Below are 21,789 nucleotides of genomic sequence, written 5' to 3'. Positions count from 1 at the left end.
ATGAAGACTAGAGAAAAATATATAACGCCAACAATGGTTTGGCAGGACTAAAAATTTTAGTAATTTCCAACATGTCCATGATATATGTAATTTTATAGTTCAAATACGTTTAAAGCTAAATCTGTGAAAAATGGAATCGCAGTGTTCTACGACCAGGTGGTTCAGGCTTCATCTGCCTAGATGTCATGCAGTAGCTTCCGAAATGCCAGGCGTATTTTTGGGGAAGGAAGGGATGAACCAGGCAGCAAAGACGGTTCTCGTGGTTATTTCTCCGCAGCGTTTCAGTCCTGTCGCACGACCCAAGTCAGACAAATGCATTAAACGCTGCAACTTCTCTGATCCGTCCCCAAAGCCTCAGAGGAGGACGTGGTGGGGCAGATACAACACCCCCCGCGCTGCCACTCGGCTTCCGGGGAGCCAGACCAGCAAAACGTACCCGGGACACTAGCGGCAGCCCGGGCCCCGCCCTCGGACCGCCGGCCCCGCCCCCGGCCGGGCCCGGCCCCACCCACCGCCGTCACGTGGTGGGGCGCGGGTTCCAGCCTGCGGCTGGTGAGGCCGCCCGGTATTCGCCATGGAGCTGGCACCCCGGACCTCTCCCTTGTCTCTGCTGCTGCTGCTCCTGCTGCATCTGGGTTCGAGCACCGGTAGGTTCGGACAAAATTTGCATCAGCGGCAGGTGCCTCCTCCTCCTCTCTCCAGGGATGAGCGTCTATTAGTGGGTTTGTGCTTTTGAAAACAAATCTGTTTCCCCCAGTTTCCACCTTGAGTAATTACACCGCTTTAGAACCTCACTCTTTCTTTCTTTCTTTCTTTTCTTTCCTTTTCTTCTTCTTCTTTTTAAGTGCCCAGTGCTTTTTCTACCTCTTTCTGGCTCTGCGGGGTCTAGTATTCCTCTCTTCCCTACCCTGAGATAGAAGGAGTTGTGCAAAATACATGACTGGGGGAAACTGCCGATCAATGAGGTTTCCACGATCCCAAGTCCACCTCCCTTTTCCTGCGGTGATTGGCTGCTAAGTGGGGTTAATGAGGACTTTTTATTTTGAGCGGAAACGTGTGGGGCGAAGGACCCAGAAATACCAACTCCGCCACAAATGGGACGTTTCACTGAGATGAGGTCTTTCTCTCCTGATCAGAACGGACGGCATAATATCTCCCCTCGCTGCGATCCTTTTTGACAAAAACAAACTCGCGTTTAATAGGATGACTTGCAGATCGATTTTTAGCCTTTCAGCAAAGTGTTCCGTGGTCTGATTCAAGATCTGAGAATTCGAACTGGCCACACACTGGCCTTGTGATCTTAACGCAGAGTGCTTAAGAGTTCTGGACTTAACCCTGTGTAAACTCGGGATCATCTGGCCCTTCAGTTTGGGTCTGGGAAATGTCAAATACGTTGCCCCCACCTCCCCACCCCCATTTTAACAGCAGTCACTGCCAGGGAAGGGAGGAGGGCCATCGGTTAAGTGAAAAGGGACCTGAACCATACCTGTCATTTTCCAGGAGACTGTAATCTTAGGTCACTTGTACAATCTTCAACCACATCTATGATCTAGCCACTCTGTTTTGCTCCTCAAGCCACCTTCTGGTTTTCTTAATCTACATTCTTCTTGCTTCTCACTTCTCCGGTCTCCTCTACTCCCTTCCCTTCTTTTTGAGACCAGTTCTTGTACTTATCCTTGTCATGGGGGCTAGAAATTTAAGAAAAGAGGAAGTAGAAGGCAGGAAACTCCCCTCATGGAGGATCACCTCTCATCATCTTTGAATGGCAGCCTTTTACCCAGACGGGTACTTGAGAAAAAGAACAGTAACTCAAGAGTTGTTACTTTAGCAAAGGTGATGTAGAAAATGTATTGAACCTATTTTTTTCTGGATACATATTTTGCAGATGCTACAGAGTTAACTAGGGAAAATTGGAGCTGTGGGATTAAAGGATATATATATATAGCTTTTGATCTGTGGAATATCTTTCTTTTGATATTTGCAAACCCAAGCTGCCTTCCCCAAAAGTGATGCCAGTGTGCACGCTTTCCAGCAGTAATGAGGACTGCTCTCCTGTCTCCTTGTCATTGGGCACCTGTCATTATTTTTTTAATCTGTCACATAAGCAAAGTTTTTTTGTGTGTAACCTTATATTGGTTTGATTTTCATAACTGAGTATTAGTGATGTTAGCTCTTTCTCACATACTTATCAGACATTCACATTTACTTTTCATAAGTTATTTCTTCAGAGCCTTCACCCATTTGACTATTAGGCTCTTCCTTTTCAAAATTGATCCACATGAGTAAGAAAAATCACCCTTTTTTGTATTTGTTGCATATCATTGTTGTATGCCTTTTAATTTTATTTCTGATGTACATAAATTTTGTTGTACAGAAAATATTACAAGTCTCTGTTCTCAACTCTGTCGATCTTTTCCTTTATAGTCTCTGGGGTATGCTTACATCACTTCCCCTTCCCGAGATTAAGAAAAATTCAATTTTCTATATGTATTTTAAAGATTTTATTTATTTATTTAAGAGAGAGTGAGTGAAAGAGAGAACACAAGCAGGGGGAGCAGCAGGCAAAGGGAAAAGCAGGCTTCCCACTGAGCAAAGAGCCTAATGGGCTTGATCCCAGGACCCTGAGATATGACCTGAGCCGAAGGCAGATGCTTAACGATTGAGCCACCCAGGCATCCTCAATTATATTTTTGTATTATTTTTAATATCTAAAATTTAAAATTGAAATACTTGATTCACTTGAAATGTATTTTGGTTTATAGTGTCATGTAGGGACCTGCATTTTATTTCTCCTTCTCAAAAGCTAACACTTGCCCCAGCATAAGATAGTGAATATTGGTCCCTCTCATCTGGGATACCTCTTTAATCATATATTAAGTGAGATATAAAGGCCAGCATTTTGCATATTGCAATTTTCCTTTTTTTTCCAGAAATGTGAATCTGTCTTTCTAAAACAGAATTATAAAAATGTTTCATGCTGGGTCACCTGGGTGGTTCAGTGGGTTAAAGCCTCTGCCTTGGGCTCAGGTCATGATCCCGGTGTCCTGGGATTGAGCCCCACATTGGGCTCTCTGCTCAGCAGGGAGTCCACTTCCTCCTCTCTCTCTCTCTCTCTGCCTGCCTCTGCCTACTTGTGATCTCTGTCTGTCCAATAAATAAATAAAATATTTAAAAAGAAAAAGTGTTTCATGCTTACTGTTAAACATCTGAATATTACAGGGGGTGCGGAGGAAAAAGTGAAAGTCTCCAGCCTCCTATGTCACTATTAAGTTTGGTTTGCCTTTTTTTTTTTTTAAAGATTTATTTATGGGGTGCCTGGGTGGCTCAGTGGGTTAAAGCCTCTGCCTTCAGCTCAGGTCATAATCTCAGGGTCCTGGGATCAAGCCCCGCATTGGGCTCTCTGCTCAGCAGGGAGCCTGCTTCCTCCTCTCTCTCTGCCTGCCTCTCTGCCTACCTGTGATCTCTGTCTGTCAAATAAATAAATAAAATCTTTAAAAAATTTATTTATTAGAGAGAGAGGGAGAGAGCGAGAGAGAGTGGGTGGGAAGGGCAGAAGGAAAAAATCTCAAACTGACTCTGCTCAGCCTGGAGCCTGATGCAGGGCTTGAACTCACAACCCTGGTATCAGGACCTGAGCTGAGATCTAGTATCAGATGCTTAACTGACTGAGCCACCCAGGCCCTCCTGGTTTGCTTTATCCTAAATGAAGCACTTTTCCTTATCTCTACAGTATACTAGAGTGAATAAAGGGCCTAAAAATAGAAACCAAATCATCTCCAGTTTATCATGGCCATCTCTGTGGGCTTAGAATTTACCTGGACATTACACATTCTTCAGGAAGATCACGTTGTGCTTCTGTTTCAGGAGTGGCCACGGACCAGCCTGCAGAGGAGGGAAAGGAAGTATGGAATTATGTGACTGTTCGCAAGGATGCCTACATGTTCTGGTGGCTCTATTATGCCACTAATCCCTGCAAGAACTTCTCAGAACTGCCCCTCGTCATGTGGCTTCAGGTAACAGTGGCTGGGCTGCCTGGTCAGCTTTCCCCACTTGCCACTTTGCTTGCTCTTAAGGACTCACAGCTCAGCGGTGAAGGACTGATCTGATCCAGTGCCCAGTGGGGGGTGGCCAAGGCTTGGGGCTTCGGTGTCCTACCGAGGCAGGCAAAGGCTATGGTATACCAAGGGGGCCAGATCAGAGAGTGAGGGGTTCTAGCCTTGCAGGGGTGTTCCTATATTAAGCCCAGTCAGTGGCAGGACGCCTTTGTGGAAGCTCTAAATTCACATTCAACTCTGTGCTGACAGAAATGTTTTCAGAGGTTCCCAAGCAAAGGCTGAGGTACCCTGAGCAGCCCTCCTCTTCCTCTTCTCTCAGTCCTTGCCCGCAGAAAGGCTGATCTTGAAAGGACTCCGCCTCGTGTAGCTTAGTATTAAATCTTGCACCCTAGCCTTCTCCCTGAGTGTGTTTGCCTTTTAATCTTCTTTTTGTAAGATTTTATTTATTTATTCTTGAGAGACAGAAAGAGAGAGAGAGGCAGAGGGAGAAGCAGGCTCCCAAGGAGCAGGAAGCCCAATGCGGGACTCAATCCCAGCACCCCGGAATCATGACCTGAGCCGAAGGCAGACGCTTTACCATGTGAGCCACCCAGGCGCCCTGCCTTTTGATCTCGAGCTCTGATTGTAGGATGGAAGGCAGGAAGCTGGTTGAAGGGCATTAGGGGGCAGGCAGAGGATCGTTTCTTGCCCTCCTACAATACCTGTCCAGAGGTGGCCCACACCCACCTAGAGGACCAGGCTCTAGGGAGGGGTGGAGGAACGCGCTCCCGCTTCAGCCTCTAGAAACTGGACGTATGGCCTGGATGGGGCTCCAGGTTGCTCATGGGTAAAGAAGGTGTCCTGCTGCTCCTCTCCATGGGGTGCAGATGTCACTTTCTCCCAAAATGTTAGTATTCACAAGCACCCTGCTGGTGTCCTGGCCTTGGCCTCCTCAGCTAGCCCCTGCAGACGTTTCTGGTGAGGTAGAGCTCAGAGGAGCCCTTTGTAGGGAGGGCCCTTTCTCTTGTAGCATTATCACAACTGTCTCCTTGGGGGCTGGCGGTGAGGCCCAGCCTGAGGGTAGAGATAGGAAGATGTCTGAGGAAAGATCCCATGTGTGTATCCCAGGAACTTCTGTCCACCCCGGGCTGCAGGGGCGGTGGGGGAGGAGGAATGGGGCCCACTTCCGTTTTCTGAGCTTTGGTTTTTTTAGTCTGAGGAATTTTGAGGGTGTTGAACTTTTTTATTAATCAGCAGGACTTTTTCTACCCTCAAGTGAAAGCTGATGTATGGAGTCAGAGCAGAAAGGAGAAGTGCTTGGCCTGTAGGCCTGGCGCTCCCCTTTGTCACATGCTGCCCTAAGGCACTTTCTGGGCTCTCGGGAATGTAAAAACTCTTCAGTTCCAGAAGCTGCAAACCTTCCCTTTGGTTGATTGTAGAGTGAGGTGGTGGTTCTATCTGAATTACTTGCCAGGATTTTTTTTAAAGGTTTATTTATTTATTTGGGGGGACGGGGTAGGGAGAGGGAGAGAATCCCCGGCTGACTCCGCTTGGGCTCGAGCTCATGATCCTGAGATCACAACCTGAGCCCAAACCAAGAGTCAGATGCACCACAGACGGTGCCCCCCAGGCACCCCAGCTGGCAACATTTTAAATTTAAGACACTTCTTTCCTTTTTCCAAAAATCAGAAGACTTGGCCCCCTTGGGGCCTGACCCTGCTCTGCCAGAGCTGAGTGGCCGTGGCCCCCCGTGAGACAGGGCAGGAGCTTCTGGAGGAGGGGATCCCTCTGCCCACAGCTGAGTTCTCTGCTCCGCACGTACTCTCCGTGGCCCCCACAGGCTGCCCAGTTTGTGACCTTTGGTTAGGGTTACCCTCTGAGCTGAGATACTGTGTGAAGGTTATCAACAGGCTGGCTAACCAGCCTGCCTTTCATTTCCTCAGAGCCCCTTGGGAGAAGGAAAAAGACTATGATGAGGGAAGAACTAATTAATTTAGATTAAAAGGAGATCTGTTTTAGCAGCTTGCTGACGATGCACATACTGCGTTCTGTGGGTAGGGCCTTGAGACTTGAGGTCATGTCGCCCGAGTGAAGTAATTCTGAGTGGAGCAGTGAGCTATTTTAGGTACACTTGCAAGTCATGGAAGCCTTTTTGGTTGATCTGCTGACACATTTCCCATATTTCAGTCACTGGTAGTCTTGGGCCATGACAGCACCCCATCCCAAAGTTCCAGAGGAAAAAGGATTTTGCAGTGGAATGTTCTCAAGCAGAACAGAAACATCCTCCAGCCAGTTTCTCGTTGCCATGGGTGGGGGCGTGGTGGGGGGGGACAGTGGAAGGAGTGTCGTCACCTGCCGACAACCACAGCTTATCAAAAGCGGGACAGGAAATTGGGATTTGGAAGATCCCAATAGGGATCCCAGGATTCCCAGGATTCCCAGCTTCACTCCTTTCGCTCTGGTGCTGTCCCCCTGTCTCCCAGTTAGTCAGCAAGGAGAAAGGGGCCCAGCGCTCACCTGAGGATACACACTTGCTCTTAATTCACTGCATGTTGCCTTATAAGCATTTTTCAGTGTTGCCACACAGTTTCCTATAGTTTATGGTTCTAAATGGCCATTTCAAGTCTGTCTTGTAGATGTGTCATAATTTACTAACCTGTTCCCAAGTGAGGGACACAGGAGGTACATCCTTTCACTGTTGCAGGCATCGCTGCGATGAGCTACGCCTCTGGCTGGTGGGCGTCTTACCACACTATTAGGAAAACCTAAGATACAGAGGGCATATAATTAGAGGGATTTCTAGCCACCCAGCTCTATAATAGTTAGGTGTAGGTTCAAATCATTGCGTACTTTCGTACAGTCTTTCCCTGCTGGGCTCTTCCAGTTACCCCTGAACCGTGACCCTATGTTGTCTCTCTCTCTCTCTTTTTTTTTTTAAGATTTTTATTTATTTATTTGACAGAGAGAGAAAGTGCACAAGCAGGGGAAGCAGCAGGTGGAGGGAGAAGCAGACTCCCCGCAAAGCAGGGATCCCCATGTGGGGCTCAAACCCAGGACCCCAAGATCACGACCCGAGCTGAAGGCAGTTGCTTAACTGACTGAGCTCACCAGGCTCCCTGACTTTTTTTTTTTCCTTTAGATTTCCCTGTACAGAGCCCTGGCTTCTGTTTTGCCAGTTGTTCCTTCCATGTTGTGTCTCTCTTTCCTATCTGTCTTGCTCATGTATGGGGAGGCAGTATCCTTTTATTTGAGCCTATCCCCTCAACTCAGCTGGCCCCCAAGACGTTGTCCAGAAGAGCACTGACCATGCTTTCCCCTGATCATCTCCAGAAGGGCCTCCCTCCCTCACTTAGCCCCTCACAACCCACAGGACCTCCCACCTCTCATGGTTGGGCCCCAGCACCCAGCTCTGGTCACAGTCCTGCCCCACCCTTCGTCCTGGGTACACAACAGTATTGGGTCCTCCCTGCTCTGGGACTTTTGCATTTGCTAAATTCTATCCTGGGGATCCATGTGATCAAGTCTGTATCCCTTGTCGGTCCGCAGGGACACTGAGGAGAGGGTGGTGGGATGGAGAGTCACAGGGCCCCAGGTCTGGGCCTGGCAGACCCCGCATTGCCCTGTGCCTTCCCTGGCCCTTACTGCTCATCTTGGAAATGAGAGAGGACGGACGAGGTGTTTTGAAGGTCAGTGACCCCATGGCAGGCCAGGGTTCAACCTCTGAGGATTGGAAGTAGGAAAGTTCCCTCTGGGGCTCTATGGCCACATCTTTCCATTTACTTTATTTATTTATTTATTCGCTTATTTACTATTTTAATTTTTTAAAAAAGATTTTATTTATTTATTTGTCAGAGAGAGAGAGAGAGAGCACAAGTGCACAAGCGCACAAGCAGGCAGAGGTGGAGAGAGAAGCAGGCTCCCTGCTGAGCAAGGAGCCCTATGCAGGACTCGATCCCAGGACCCTGGGATCATGACCTGAGCCGAAGGCAGCTGCTTAACCGACTGAGCCACCCAGATGCCCTAATTTTAATTTTATTTTCAAGTACTTTCTACACCCAACATGGGGCTCAAACTCACAAACCTGAGTTGAGTCCTGGGCCCTCTGGACTCAGCCAGCCAGATGTCCCTGGGTCATTTCCCTTTAATAAGGCTTGAGCAGTTAGGAGGGGGCTCTGTTGGTCCAGACAGAGTTGATCTTTGGTATAACGTTGCCCCAGCCATCGCTAAATCATATGTTGTTGTCGTGAATGTGGTCGTTGTCGTAATGATGATTTGACCCATGTTTTTTCTCTGGGTTTATTTTTGTTTATTTTCTCTTCCACAGGGTGGCCCGGGTGGTTCCAGCACTGGATTTGGAAATTTCGAGGAGATTGGGCCCCTTGATAGTGATCTCAAACCACGAAGAAGCTCCTGGGTACCGTGAGCACAGCCCCTAACTGCAAGTGCCCTTTGGCCTCCCCAGGGCTCAGCCCCACCCGGCCTGACCCATTCTGGGTGGGATCACAAGTCTAGCCATCCTGTCCGGTCCCTTTTCCCGTGTGCCCTGGGGCCTTGCCTACTTGCCACAGGCTTCCTCTCTCGCCTTCCCACATCCCTGACCTTTCTCTCCACTTGGCAGCAGAAGCCTATTCTAGCTGACGGCTTGGACCTCCTCACTTCCCACATCTTGGCCATCTCCGTGGTCCAACTGTAGGGTCCCTGCCTCCAGCCACAACCCCCAAGTCCTGTCCCCTCTCCACTTACCTGCCTTGCTTCTTGACTCCCTCAGGACCTCAGACCCCTTGTCCTCAGCCTTTCTGGTGTGCCTCCAGTTCTGGCTCCCTCCCTCCCTCATTCTTAGTCTCACTTTTTGCCCTAACCCCTCTCTGTTCAACCCCTGGCTCCTTCATCCTTCTCCTGGAGTAGCCCTGCCACCCCCAAGCGTGGGTCCCTCCCACTGTCTGCCTGCTTGGCTCCTACTCCCAAGTGCCCAGTCCTGGTGGGCAACACGGCAGTGTTGGCGGGGTGGGGCTGTCGCCTGACTATGGGCTTTGCTGGGCCTTAGGGGGCCGCCTCCGCTGTGCGCTGCAACTCCACTCCCCTCCCTGCCTGCCCAGGAGAACAGAGCTATCCCCTGCGACCAGCTGCTCCCATCCTTACTAGTAAGGTTTGACCTCTCTACCCCTTTCTAGCCTCCTCCCCATCTCAGAACATCACGTGGCCTCCTCTCTGCCGCTGTCCCTTCCTCTAGGCTTCTATTCAGACAGTGACTACCTTTCCCTGTCCTTGTGCTGTCTCTAGACTCTCTTCTCCCTGGGATACAGACATGCACAGGTTTTCCCCAGCCTATCACACCAATCCCTGAAGCTCCCTCCCTTTCTTAAAGAATTCTTTATATAGGCATACCTTGGAGATACTCTGGGTTCCGTTCTGGACCCCCACGGTAAAGTGGGTCAGATGAATTTTTTTACTTCCCGGGGCATATACAAGTTATGCTTACACTATACTGTGGTCTGTTCCATGAGCACTGAAGTGATGTGTGAAAAAACAATGTATATACCTTAATGAAGAAGGGCTCTATTGCTAAAAAGTGCTAGCCATCATCTGAGCTTTCCGTGAGTGGTAATCACTGGTTAAAGAGCGCTGTAAGAAGTACAGTAATAATGAAACAGTTTGAAACCTTGCAAGAATTACCAAAATGTGGCCCAGGGACATGAAATGAGCAGGTGCTTTTGGGAAAATGGTGCCGGTAGACTTGCAGACCTTCAATTTATAGAAAGTACAGTAAAATGAGGTGTGCCTCTGTTCACTGCTCTAGTCTTCACCTCCTATTTATGCCTTCACCTGGAGCTTTCTGGGCTGGGGGCTGGGGCTGGGGACAGGGGAGAGTGGGTGCTAGGGAACGCAGTGCATAGTAGCCCCAGGAAGGAATACGCAAATCTCCTCTGTTGCCGTGACGTGACGAGGCTGGGCAGCCCTGTCCTAACCCACTTCACTTTCTCCCCATAACTCTGCTGGAGCGCCTGTCCCCAGGGCCCTGCTGGCTTCCCAGTCCCAAGTCTGGCAGATCCTTCATGGGATTCTTTTCATGGACTTTTTTGCTTCGTACTCTGTGTCCCAAACTCTGTCCTTGGTAACTTTCTCGTCCGTGTGTTCTCTGGGCAGCTCTGTCCTCTCAGACTGCTTTAATCACACCTTCTACGTGTGATGACTCCTAAGTCCTTATCTCTAGCTCAGAACCTTTTACCCCAGAACTTTTCTCTGTTTGCTTCTGGGATGTCTGCACGTGAATGTCTCTCATAATTCCCTATCCAACATACCCCAAACTATAGTCATTAGTACACCGGACTGCCCACCCACAAAACCAGTCAACTCCATTGTTCCTTGCTGTGGCGAATGGTCCCACCATCCCGTCAGGTGCCTGTACCAAACCAGAGAGCCATCCTTTTCTTCCCCTACCCCTCACCCTGCTCGTCCAATCAGTTTTACCTAAAAATGAATTATTTTTTTAAAAGATTATATTTATTTGAGAGAGAGAGAGAGAGAGAGAGCACGAGCAGGGGCAGAGGGAGAAGCAGGCTCCCCACTGAGCACAGAGTCTGACGCAGAGCTTGATCCCAGGACCCTGGGTTCATGACCTGAGCCGAAGGCAGATGCCTTCCCAACTGAGCCACCTAGGCACCCCTAAAAACGAATTCTTAAAATAAAGCCTTGTTGAAATAAAATTCACACACCATACGACTCACCCATTGAGAGTGTATGATTCAGTGGCTTTCAGTATATTCAGTTTTACAACCGTTACCATGGCTAATTTCAGAACATTTTCACTACCCTCCCATCCCAGAAAACCACATACCCCTTAGCTATTAAGCACTAGTCTCTCCTTAGGCCACCACTCTTCAACCTTCGTCTCTGTAGACTTGGCTGGGTAAGCCATCTTGTAACTATGGAGTCATACAGTATGTGGCCTTTGGTGTGTGGCTTCCTTCACGTCTCGTGATATTTACCATGGATGGTACATCCATGTCGTGTGTGCCACTAGAGCCCCTTTTGTACGGCTGAATAATGTTCTGTCGTATGGATGGACCACATTCTGTCTGTCTCTCCATCTGTTGATGGACAACTGGGTTGTTTCCATCCTTTGGCTCTGATGACGAGTGCAGGGGACCCTGGGGCTCAAACATTCATAAGAGTTCCTGTTTTTGGTTTTTGGGGGGGATCTACCTCGAAGTGGAGTGGCGGGGTCACCTGGTAACTCTATGTTAGACCCCCACGCGTTGTTAACATTCTTCATCCCTCCCTTTCCCATCCTCTCTAGTGGCTGCTTTCAGAGCACCTCTCTGATGCAATTCGTTCCTTAGTTTAATATCTTCCAATTCCCAAAAGATCAGATTCCTGGGCATAAGCTGGTCTCTGCTTGTCTCCTGCCCCATGTCCCAACATCTGTCTTTGTACACCCTCCCTTCAGGCCTCTGCTTGGCCAGTTCCTTGGCGTGGATCTCATTCCTTTGGCCCCTCACTCTCTCCTGCCTTCCCATACTCATGTCTATCATTCAAGACTCATTGCGGGACCGCCTCTTCCTCAAGGTTCCCTCGGAGTCCTTGGATTCTCTTTGTCCGTCTCCCTCAAGTGCAGTTTACCTTTGCCTCAGGGTCTTTGCACATGCTGTTCCCTTGGCCTGGAACATTCCAGAACTTGCTTCCATTTGTAGTAGCTAAGTGCCACACTGGTGGCAAATAAAAATAAACTCGTTCGGGGCGCCTGGGTGGCTCAGTGGGTTAGGCCGCTGCCTTCGGCTCAGGTCATGGTCTCAGGGTCCTGGGATCGAGTCCCGCATCGGGCTCTCTGCTCAGCAGGGAGCCTGCTTCCTCCTCTCTCTCTCTCTCTGCCTGCCTCTCTGCCTACTTGTCATCTCTCTCTGTCAAGTAAAATAAATAAAATATTAAAAAAATAAATAAACTCGTTCACAAGTTTTCCAGAACTCCGAGTGTAGTACAACTTGGCAGAGTCTGAATGAGAAGTGAGGAGGCCAGGCCCGAGTGCTGGTGCTGCTATTATTTGTCCAGCTTTGTGACCTTCCTTGGACAAGTCCTGGGTCTTTTCTCGACTTTAATTCCCTGATCGGTAAAGGACATGGCTGGACTGTGTCACCAGGGATGATCCTTCCAGACAGAAGAGTCTATAGCCCTGAGCTTCTGGAAAAGGTATTAGGATAAGTTCTGTGCTCATGGTGTTCTGGAGGCCAGACTGGTGTGGAAATTGGATTCATCTTGAAAAAAACTGATGGGTGATGTTCAGACCTGGGATGTACTGTCTCTGCTTTGAGCCATGGCTCCTGCTGACACTGTGTGGTCCTACCTGAGCTCACGGATTACATTTAAGACACTGTGTTGTGTGAAAGTGACAGCTAGGATGCTTTGGTCCCTGTGTATATGGACATACCTCTTCTCTCCTTTGCTTTTCTTTGCCTTAGTAGTCTACGTTCCTGGCCCTTCTTATTTATTTTCTTAAAGTAGGCTCCAGGCCCAGTGTGGGGCTTGAACTCACAACCCTGAGGTCAGGAGTTGCAAGCTCTACTGACTAAGCCAGCCAGGCACCTGTCCTGTCCCTTATTATTTTTTGAAATCCCTTTAGCAGTAGGATTATAAATTCACTGATATTTTCATATGCCTGGGTTCAAGTGCATAGAAGATGGTGGAAATAAAAAAATAAAATAAAATAAAAATAAATTTTAAATAGATGGTGGAGAGACAGTTGGTGACTAACTGTACCACTTGACTTTCCTGTGTGACGTGTAGCTCCAGTCAGCCAGTCTCCTATTCGTGGATAACCCGGTGGGCACTGGGTTCAGTTACGTGAACAGGAGTGACGCGTATGCCAAAGACCTCGCCACCGTGGCGTCAGACATGATGGTTCTCCTGAAGACTTTCTTCGATTGCCACAAGGAATTTCAGGTGAACAGTGACTCGGGGATGGCTAAGCAGAGGGGGTAGCAGTCACACTGCTGTAGCCATCTGAATTAACTTCGATTTCCCCAGAAGTTCAATGTCCAGCTGTTATCAGAGAAAACCTTTCTGCACCCAAGAACAGGTTGTGGCCTTTTGTTTCTGTCATCTCTAAAAGTGGTTTTGAGCTTAATATGGAGGAAAAGACCAAGAAAAGAGATTTGTCTGGCCATTACATGCAGTAGAAATGTGAAATTAATTCATGTGGGGAAAAAAAAGGCATTCAGCATATTTAATTCTTTGTAAATCCCTTTTCTTGCTAGACGATTCCATTCTACATTTTCTCAGAGTCCTACGGAGGAAAAATGGCAGCCGGCATTGGTCTAGAACTTTATAAGGTAACAGGGGAGAGGACTGTTGTTTTGATTTCAGACAAAAACTGATTGTGTTCCTTTCTGTATCACCTGATATTGAATATACTTTGAGTGGGACCTTGAATAAAGTCTGTAATAACCACAAAAGGTTTCAAAGAGAACAGTGAAGGTTGCCCTAGCAGATGTGGAACAGGCTATAAAGAAAGCTACACCATGAGGTGCGTGGGTGGCTAAGTTGTGAAGCATCTCCCTTCAGCTCAGGTCATGATCCCAGTGTCCTGGGATTGAGCCCTGCATTGGACTCCTTGCTCAGTGGGAAGCCTGCTTCTCCCTCTCCCACTCCCCTGCTTGGGTTCCCTCTCTCGCTGTGTCTCTCTCTATCAAAGAAAGTAATTAATTTTAATTAAAAAAAGAAAGCTACAGCAAGTAAACCAATGTACTAGCACAGCAGCAGACTAACGGATTAAATGTAGCAGGATATGATGTGTATATATGTGTCTGTAAGTAACATATATGTGTCGTGCATATGATCATATGGCATGATCATACGCGATGATAAGATGGCATTTCAAATCATTGGGCAGCAGATAGGATACTCAGTGAATGGTATGGAAACAAATGGCTCTCACTTTGAAAAACCATCATGTGGAATTCTTTCTTTGATAAAATATCAGTTCAAGATTAAAAATCTAAACATAAGGGACGCCTGGTTGGCTCAGTTGGTTGGGCAGCTGCCTTCGGCTCGGGTCGTGGTCCCAGCGTCCTGGGATCGGGTCCCGCATCGGGCTCCTTGCTCGGCGGGGAGCCTGCTTCTCCCTCTGCCTCTGCCTGCCATTCTGTCTGCCTGTGCTCGCTCTCTCCCCCTCTCTCTCTCTGATAAATAAATAAAATCTTAAAAAAAAAAAAAATCTAAACATAAGAGGCACCTGGGTGGCTCAGCGGGTTAAAGCCTCGGCCTTCGGCTCAGGTCATGATCCCAGGGTCCTAGGATCGAGCCCCGCATCGGGCTCTGTGCTCTGCAGGGAGTCCGCTTTCTTCTCTCTGCCTGCCTCTCTGCCTTCTTGTGATTTCTGTCTGTCAAATAAATAAATAAAATCTTAAAAAAAAAAATCTAAACATAAAAAAAAATCTAAGCATAAAAACCAAAACTGTAAGAGAACCTGAGGCTTTCCTTCATTGTCTTAATTTTCTTTTAATTTTTAGATGATGATGAGGATGATGATGATGATGATTTAGAGAGAGAGAACGTGAGCCAGAGAAGGAGGTAGGCCAGAGGGAGGGAGAGAGAGAATCTCAAGCAGACTCCATGCCCAGCACAGAACTCAACATGGGGCTCCATCTTACAACCCTGAGATCCTGACCTGAGCCTAAATCAAGAGTTGGACACAACTGACTGAGCCCCTGAAGCTCTATAGGATGGAACACCCAAAGCCAAAAAGAATGAGGTTGGCATATTTAGACCCCATGCAGATTTAAACTTGAGAGTTCCATAGATAATTTCAAAAGATGTATATGTATACAAATATATGATAGAAAAAGTATTCATATCGATAACCATAAACCAGGACAATATGCTAGTAGCAAATAGGCAAATATAAACAAGCTGTTTATAGAAAAAAATGCAAACAGCCATGAACATAGGACAAATGCTCAACTTTTGTTAGTAGCCAAATCTATAAGACTTATAAATATTTAAATATTGGTGACACCCAGTTTTGGTAAGAAGTCAGGGAAATAAGTGCTCTCCTGCACTTTTGGTGGAAATTGGGCGGGGGGTGCGTTCCTGGGTGGCTCAGTTGGTTAAGTGACTCCTTCAGCTCAGGTCATGATGCCAGGGTCCTGGAATCAAGTCCCGCATTGGGCTCCCTGCTCAGCGGGGAGCCTGCTTCTCCCTCTCTCTCTCTGCCTGCTACTCTGCCTGCCTGTGCTCTCTGTCTGTCTGTCTCTCTCTCTGTCAAATAAATAAATAAAATATTTAAAAATAAATAAATAAAAGGGCAATTTGGCAGTCTTTGTCAGCTTTTAAAGTTTGTATGCCCTTGGACCCAATAGTTTCAGTTCCAGGAACCTGTCCTTGGGAATTCTTTTTTTTTTTTTTTTAAGATTTTATTTATTTATTTGACAGACAGAGATCACAAGTAGGCAGAGAGGCAGGCAGAGAGAGAGGAGGAGGAAGCAGGCTCCCTATTGAGCAGAGAGCCTGATGCGGGGCTCGATCCCAGGACTCTGAGATCATGACCTGAGCCAAAGGCAGCAGCTTAACCCACTGAGCCACCCAGGTGCCCCTGTCCTTGGGAATTCTTACATGTGTGTGTGTCAGAGGATTTTTTTTTTTAACATACATTTATTTATTTATTTGAGCGAGAGAGAGTCAGTGAGAGTGTGGGGTGGTGGGGGAGCAGAGGGAGAAGAAGAATGTTTTAAGCAGACTCTGCACTGTGCGTGGAGCCCAGCATGGGGGTCGATCCTAAAACCTTGAGATCACAACCTGGGCCAAAACCAAGAGTCAGACACTTAACTGACTGAGCTACCCAGGCGCCCCAAGTCAGAGGATGTTTAATTCACTATTGCTTACAGTGCCCGTCAACTGAAAACAAGGTCAGTGGTTGTCCCTAGAGGATTAGTTAAGTAAAGGAAGTGTATCTTTCCATGGGAAATATTTGCAGCCGTCATAAAGAATGGATGCCTCTTTATATATGTGTGTGTGTATAAGTTTGTGAGAGCAAAGGAAGGGTTTAAGGTATGTGCCATGTGAACTGTGGCTGACCGGTGAGCAGGAGGTCGCATGTGGGACAGAGGGGAAAGTTTCGCCACATTTTCTCCTGTCCCCTGCGGTGTTCCAGTTTGTTTCCAGTGAGCTCATATGACCTTTACTTTTTTTAAAAAAGATTTTATTTATCTGTTTGACAGAGAGAGATCACTAGTAGGCAGAGAGACAGGCAGAGAGAGAGGAAGGGAAGCAGGCTCCCCGCTGAGCAGAGAGCCCGATGCGGGGCGTGATCCCAGGACCCCCAGATCATGACCTGAGCCGAAGGCAGATGCTTAATCCACTGAGCCCCCCAGGTGCCTCGACCTTTACTTTTTTAAGATTCATTAGTTCTGTTTAAAAAATGAACCTTCATAAGAAATAGTATATGTGCATAACAGAAAATTAGAAAATACAGCAAGCACAAACTAAGGCTTAAAACGTCACCTTCCCACCAGGTGGAGAGCCCCCCCAGCACCTTAGTGGATAGCCTTTACATCTGCTCCTGCACTGTAATAAAACGCTTTTTAAACCATTATGAGATCATCTTGGGCATAATGTCTACAGCCTTCTTTCTTCAGTCGCTAGTCCTCACCTTCCCATTTCAGTACTTTTTCATCTCAGATAGTCGTCTCAAATATTAATGATCGCAGCGTGTCCTTGATAGCCAGTTAGTCTAAGCCATTGTTCAAACCAGATGCAGGAATTACATCTGGCTGCGGTGTCCCTAACGTCTGTTTTCATCTAGTGCAGCTCCTTTATTATGACTGATTTGGTGAAGAAACCAGACCATGGCTTGTCTCCTTTTCTGGATTTGTCTGGTAACATCTTCATTGTGTTTTTTTATTTAGCTTATTTTTCTCTCTATTGTATTTCCTATGAAACTGTAAGTTAGATACAAAGGTCTAATATATTCAAGGTAAAAGTTCTGGGTAGCAGGGGCACCTGCATGGCTCAGTCATTAAGTGCCTGCCTTCAGCTCAGGACATGGTCTCAGGGTCCTGGGATGAAGCCCTGCATCAGGCTCTCTGCTCAGCAGGAAGCCTGCTTCTCCCTCTCCCTCTCCCTGTCCCCCTGCTGTGTCTCTCTCTCTGTCAAATAAATAAAATTAAAAAAAAAAAAAAAAAAAAAGAGGGGCACCTGGGTGGCTCAGTGGTTAAGCCTCTGCCTTCAACTCAGGTCATGATCTCAGAGTCCTGGGACCGAGCCCCACATCGGCTCTCTGCTCAACGGAGAGACTGCTTCCCCTTCTCTCTGTCTGTCTCTCTGCCTACTTGTGATCTCTCTCTCTCTCTCTCTGTGTCAAATAAATAAAATCTTTAAAAAAAAAAAGTTTTGGATAGCATATATTATAATAGGTCAGGTGCCCCACATACATCTTTTTCAAACACATTTTTTTGTTGGTTTGTTTGAGTACAGTTGACACACAATGTTAAATTAGTTTCAGGTGTGTACCAGTGATTCATTTTCTCATATAAGTAGGACTATGGAAAATCCAAATATAACTTGACTCTCCCAGGAACTTAACTACTAATAGCCTCCTGTTGACCAGAAGCCTTGCTGAGAACATAAAGTATGTTACGTATATTATATACTGTATTCTACGTATATTATATACTGTATTCTTACAGTGAAGTAAGCTAGAAAAGGAAATGCTATTAAGAAGAACTTAAGAGAAATATATTTACATTACTGTATTGTATTTGTTGGAAAAAATCTGTGTGTCAGTAGACTTGTGCTGTTCCTACCCTATGTTCACGGGTCCACTTGATATTCTTCTTTTCTCATTTTTATACAAATGATAGTATAGTTCTGAGGCATCCCTCCCTCCCTCAAAGACCTCCTGAGGAGGACCGCCACCCCTTCAGCAACTGCCATATGGACAGTGACCTGTACCCACGTCCTCCCTACCCCAGCACTTTGTGAAGGATCCCAGACCTCAGGGGAAAGAGTGCCAGTGACCCTTGGAAAGAAGCTAGGGCCACACCAGACCCCATGCACATCCTGCCAACACTCTTATGAAAACAGTAGAGAGAAACCCGAGCGGTTCTTCCTCATTTTGCAAATGGCAGCAGGAAAGAGTTACTCTGGTTCTCCACTGGGTCTCTTAGGTCTTTGGATACCAGAGAGTCTTAGAAAGGATGGGCAGAAGTTTTCTGTGCTCGGGAAAGGTGGTGCATAAAGGCTTGGCTCGCTCCTGCTGAAGAAGGGACAGAGGTCTCGGGGTTTCCTTGGCAAGAATGTTTCTGGGCTCTTCTTTCAGGCCATTCAGCAAGGGACCATCCAGTGCAACTTTGCCGGCGTCGCTTTGGGTGACTCGTGGATCTCCCCTGTTGGTAAGTCCAGAATCCTTCGATGCTTTACTCCTTTTCTCCATCCTTTCCTGGGACTTGGGGCTGTGTGGTCCAGATCAAAAAACAGGGAAACAGAATTTTCTGGATCCTTAGAGATGTCAAAGCAGAAAGCGTTTGCCCCAGGAGTGTCCAAGAAATTTGGGGATGAGAACTCATTTATAGAGCTCCTACCATGGATTGCTGCTGGCCAGATTAATTCTCTTATTTGATTCTTACACTAGAAGAATCACAGTTTACAGTTGAAGACTTTTTTTTTTTTTTTTAAATAAGAGAAGCGGGTACAGTGGGAGATTGGGAGAGAGTGAGTGAGAATCTTAATGCAGGCTCCGTGCCCAGCACAAGCCCAAGGCAGGGCTCAATCTTATAAACCTTGAGATCATGACCTGAGCCAAAATCAAGATTTTGATGCCTAACTGACTGAGCCACCCTGGTGCCCCTACAGTTGAAAACATTTTAAAGACTAGAGAGGTGGTGGAAGTTGCCCTCAGACACAACAGCATGAGTGGCCCCATTGGGATTCAAACCCTAGTCTGTATGAGCAAATGGGGTGGAATTTCCATCTGTTGCTCACAGTGGTGGTGAGATGTTACATTAGGTCCTGATGCTCAGGTTCATTGTTTCAGGGCCAGAGTGTCCTCTTTGGGACACTACAGACAAAAGTGGTTTGTGATGCAGACATCTGGGGTGTAGCTTCCCATGTCAGAAGTTGTCACGGTGGTGGGGTTAACTCTAATCTCAGGGCTGTTGACCGTTGAAGCCACATAATTCTTTGTTGCGGGACTTGTCCTGTCCATTGTAGGGTATTAGCAGCATCTGTACCCTTCAGATGTCAGTATGCCCACCCCAGTGTGACACACACACACACACACACACACACACACACACACACGCTCCTCCTGATGTTCCTGGTTGAGAACCGCTCGAACCTAACAGAAGGTGACTTTTCATAGGCAAGACCAAACTACAAAGTAGGAAATTAGAAGAGAAGTTACCTCTGGAGGAGGGAGGGGAATGAGCTGGAAGGGGATACCAAGGAACTTTCTAGGCTGTGTGTGTTCTCTGTCTTCGTTGGGGTGGTCATTACGTGGGTGTGTGTATTCATCAGAACGTCTGAATTGGCATGTATGATTTCTGATGTGTGATGATGCCTCGGTTTTTAAAAATAGTAATTTGTAAAAAGCAATATTTTTCTCCTTAAAGGTGGGGATTCAGTTTGTGACAGAGCCATGCCTCTAATGGATTTGGGATATCCCGATGCTGTTGAGAATGGTGTCTCTTGTCCTTATTCTAGGCATCATCCAGGGCTGAAATGGCATAAGCGAGAGCTCTGGAGTTAGCATTGGGAGAAGAGCTCTTCTTTGTTTTTCCTTCCTGGATAGACCTCCTAGGACATCATAAAGCTTCAGAAGCCTTGATCAGAGGCGTGAGGCCCCCTGTCTCACTCAAAATCACAGCCATGGGCCTTAATGCTGCCTTCTGGGGTCTCATCACAGTTTCCTAACAGCACTCAACACCCGGCATGCATTAACTTCATTTAACACTTACGACAGCTCCATGGGATGGATGCTATTATGATCACAGTTTTGGAGATGATGAAACTGAGGCTCAGAGAGGCTGAACAATTTTCCTAAAGTCAGCATTCATGTCCAGGCAGCAGGCTCCAGACTCTATGAACTCACCCAGTACATTGCACCTACCAACACAAGACACAAGGCTTTACAAGTGCTGTTCATCGGGCCCCTGGGTGGCTCAGTGGGTTAGGCCTCTGCCTTTAGCTCAGGTCATGATCCCAGGGTCCTGGGATCGAGCCCTCCATCGTGCTCTCTGCTCAGGGGGAGCCTGCTTCTCCCTCTCTCTCTGCCTGCCTCTCTGCCTACTTGTGATCTCTCTCTCTCTCCCTGTCAAATAAATTAAAAACAAAAAGAAATTTAAAAAACCAAAACAACAACAACAACAAAAACAAGTGCCATTCATCCTGTCCAAAATCTACCTTTTTTCACCTTACTGTGACGAAGTTCCCCTTAGAAATCTTCCTGCCCAGGAGCGCCTGGGTGGCTCATTGGATTAAGCATCTGACTCTTGATTTCGGCTCCAGATCATGATCTCAGGGTCATGAGATCAAGCCCCGTGTTTTCTCTTTCTCTCTCTTCCTCTGCCCCTCCCTCCCCCTACCCCCCACTTCCTGTTTGCACTTGTGCACTCTCTCTTAATTAAAAAAAAGAAAGAAAGAAAGAAAGAAAAAAGAAATCTTCTGCCCAGATCTGAATCCCTCCTTTCAGATCCACTTAAGTTCACCCTGCCATCCCAGAAATACTCCTTTTTTGAGAGAGAAATACTGTTAATTTATATGAACAATTATTATTTGCTAGGTAGTAGCCATTTTGCTAGGTGCTAGGAAGGATGCACAGACATGCTCCATGTCTTCAAGAAGATCTACACAGTTCAAGATGGTAGCCGTAGTCATATGTAGCTGAATTTAAATTAATTAACGTACAATAAAAATTTTAATCTCTCAATTGCACTGTCCACATTTTAAGCACCCAGTAGCCACACATGACTGTAGAGTTATCCTGGACCACATAGATAGAGACTATTTCCATCACCTCAGGAAGTTCTGTTGCACATCAGAGGTTGGCGGACTACAGCATACAAATTGAGTCTGTCCGGCCACCCTCCTTTGGTAGAGAAGCTTTTTACTGGGACACAGTTACACCCATTCGTTTACATGTTGTGTGTGGCTGTTTGGAGGTTGCCGCAACAGAGTCAAGTAATTGCAAAAGAGGCTGCCTGGCCTGGAAAGCAAAAAATGTTTACTGTTTGTTCCTTTATAGAAAAGTTTTGTCCCTCCCTGGTCTAGATCCAGCAGGGAATGGGCGCATTGGAGAAGTTGCAGACGATTCTGTATTTCAAGAAACTAAGGCAGAAACTTGATAGTTAAATTGCAGAGATGAAGGATAGTGAGGTCCCCTGGTACGTCTGCATGTCTCAGGGTGTACCCTGAAGAATACCAGACCAGTGAGGTGCTATGCAAAGGGCTTCGTGGTCAGGTAAGTTGCCAGGGCTCAGTACTGGCTCTACCTCCTCAAGGTTTCACAGGCCTGTGAAAGGCTCTGAGAAGTCCTGCAGGGGGGTGAAATACTCTGTTTTGCATAGCCTCAGAGATATTTAACTGAAGAATCGTTTTTTCTTCTCTGATACGTAGGCTGAACTCCTGCAGTATTGAAGCTCCTTAAAACATACTTTGAGGGCACCTGGGTGGCTCAGTGGGTTGAGCCACTGACTTCGGCTCAAGTCATGATCTCAGGGTCCTGGGATCGAGTCCCACATCGGGCTCTCTGCTCAGCAGGGGGCCTGCT

The 21,789-nt window shown here is 47.1% G+C and overlaps 1 protein-coding gene across 1 annotated transcript in view; it reads left to right on the top strand.

The window, feature by feature from the left end:
- The first annotated feature begins 502 nt into the window (after positions 1–502).
- Positions 503–21,789, top strand: part of SCPEP1 (serine carboxypeptidase 1) — a 32,523-nt gene continuing 11,236 nt past the window's right edge. Inside the window, exons 1-6 of the mRNA XM_082706028.1 lie at positions 503–647; positions 3,865–4,013; positions 8,359–8,448; positions 12,813–12,968; positions 13,283–13,357; positions 18,343–18,415. Coding sequence (XP_082562154.1) covers positions 575–647; positions 3,865–4,013; positions 8,359–8,448; positions 12,813–12,968; positions 13,283–13,357; positions 18,343–18,415 — 616 coding nt within the window. The 5' untranslated portion in view covers positions 503–574. The remainder of the gene's footprint in view (positions 648–3,864; positions 4,014–8,358; positions 8,449–12,812; positions 12,969–13,282; positions 13,358–18,342; positions 18,416–21,789) is intronic.

Source organism: Mustela nivalis, assembly GCF_964662115.1.
Source record: "Mustela nivalis genome assembly, chromosome: 17".
Taxonomy (NCBI): Eukaryota; Metazoa; Chordata; class Mammalia; order Carnivora; family Mustelidae; genus Mustela; species Mustela nivalis.
Note: the sequence above shows the minus strand (reverse complement) of the source record. Positions and strands in the feature narration are given on the sequence as shown.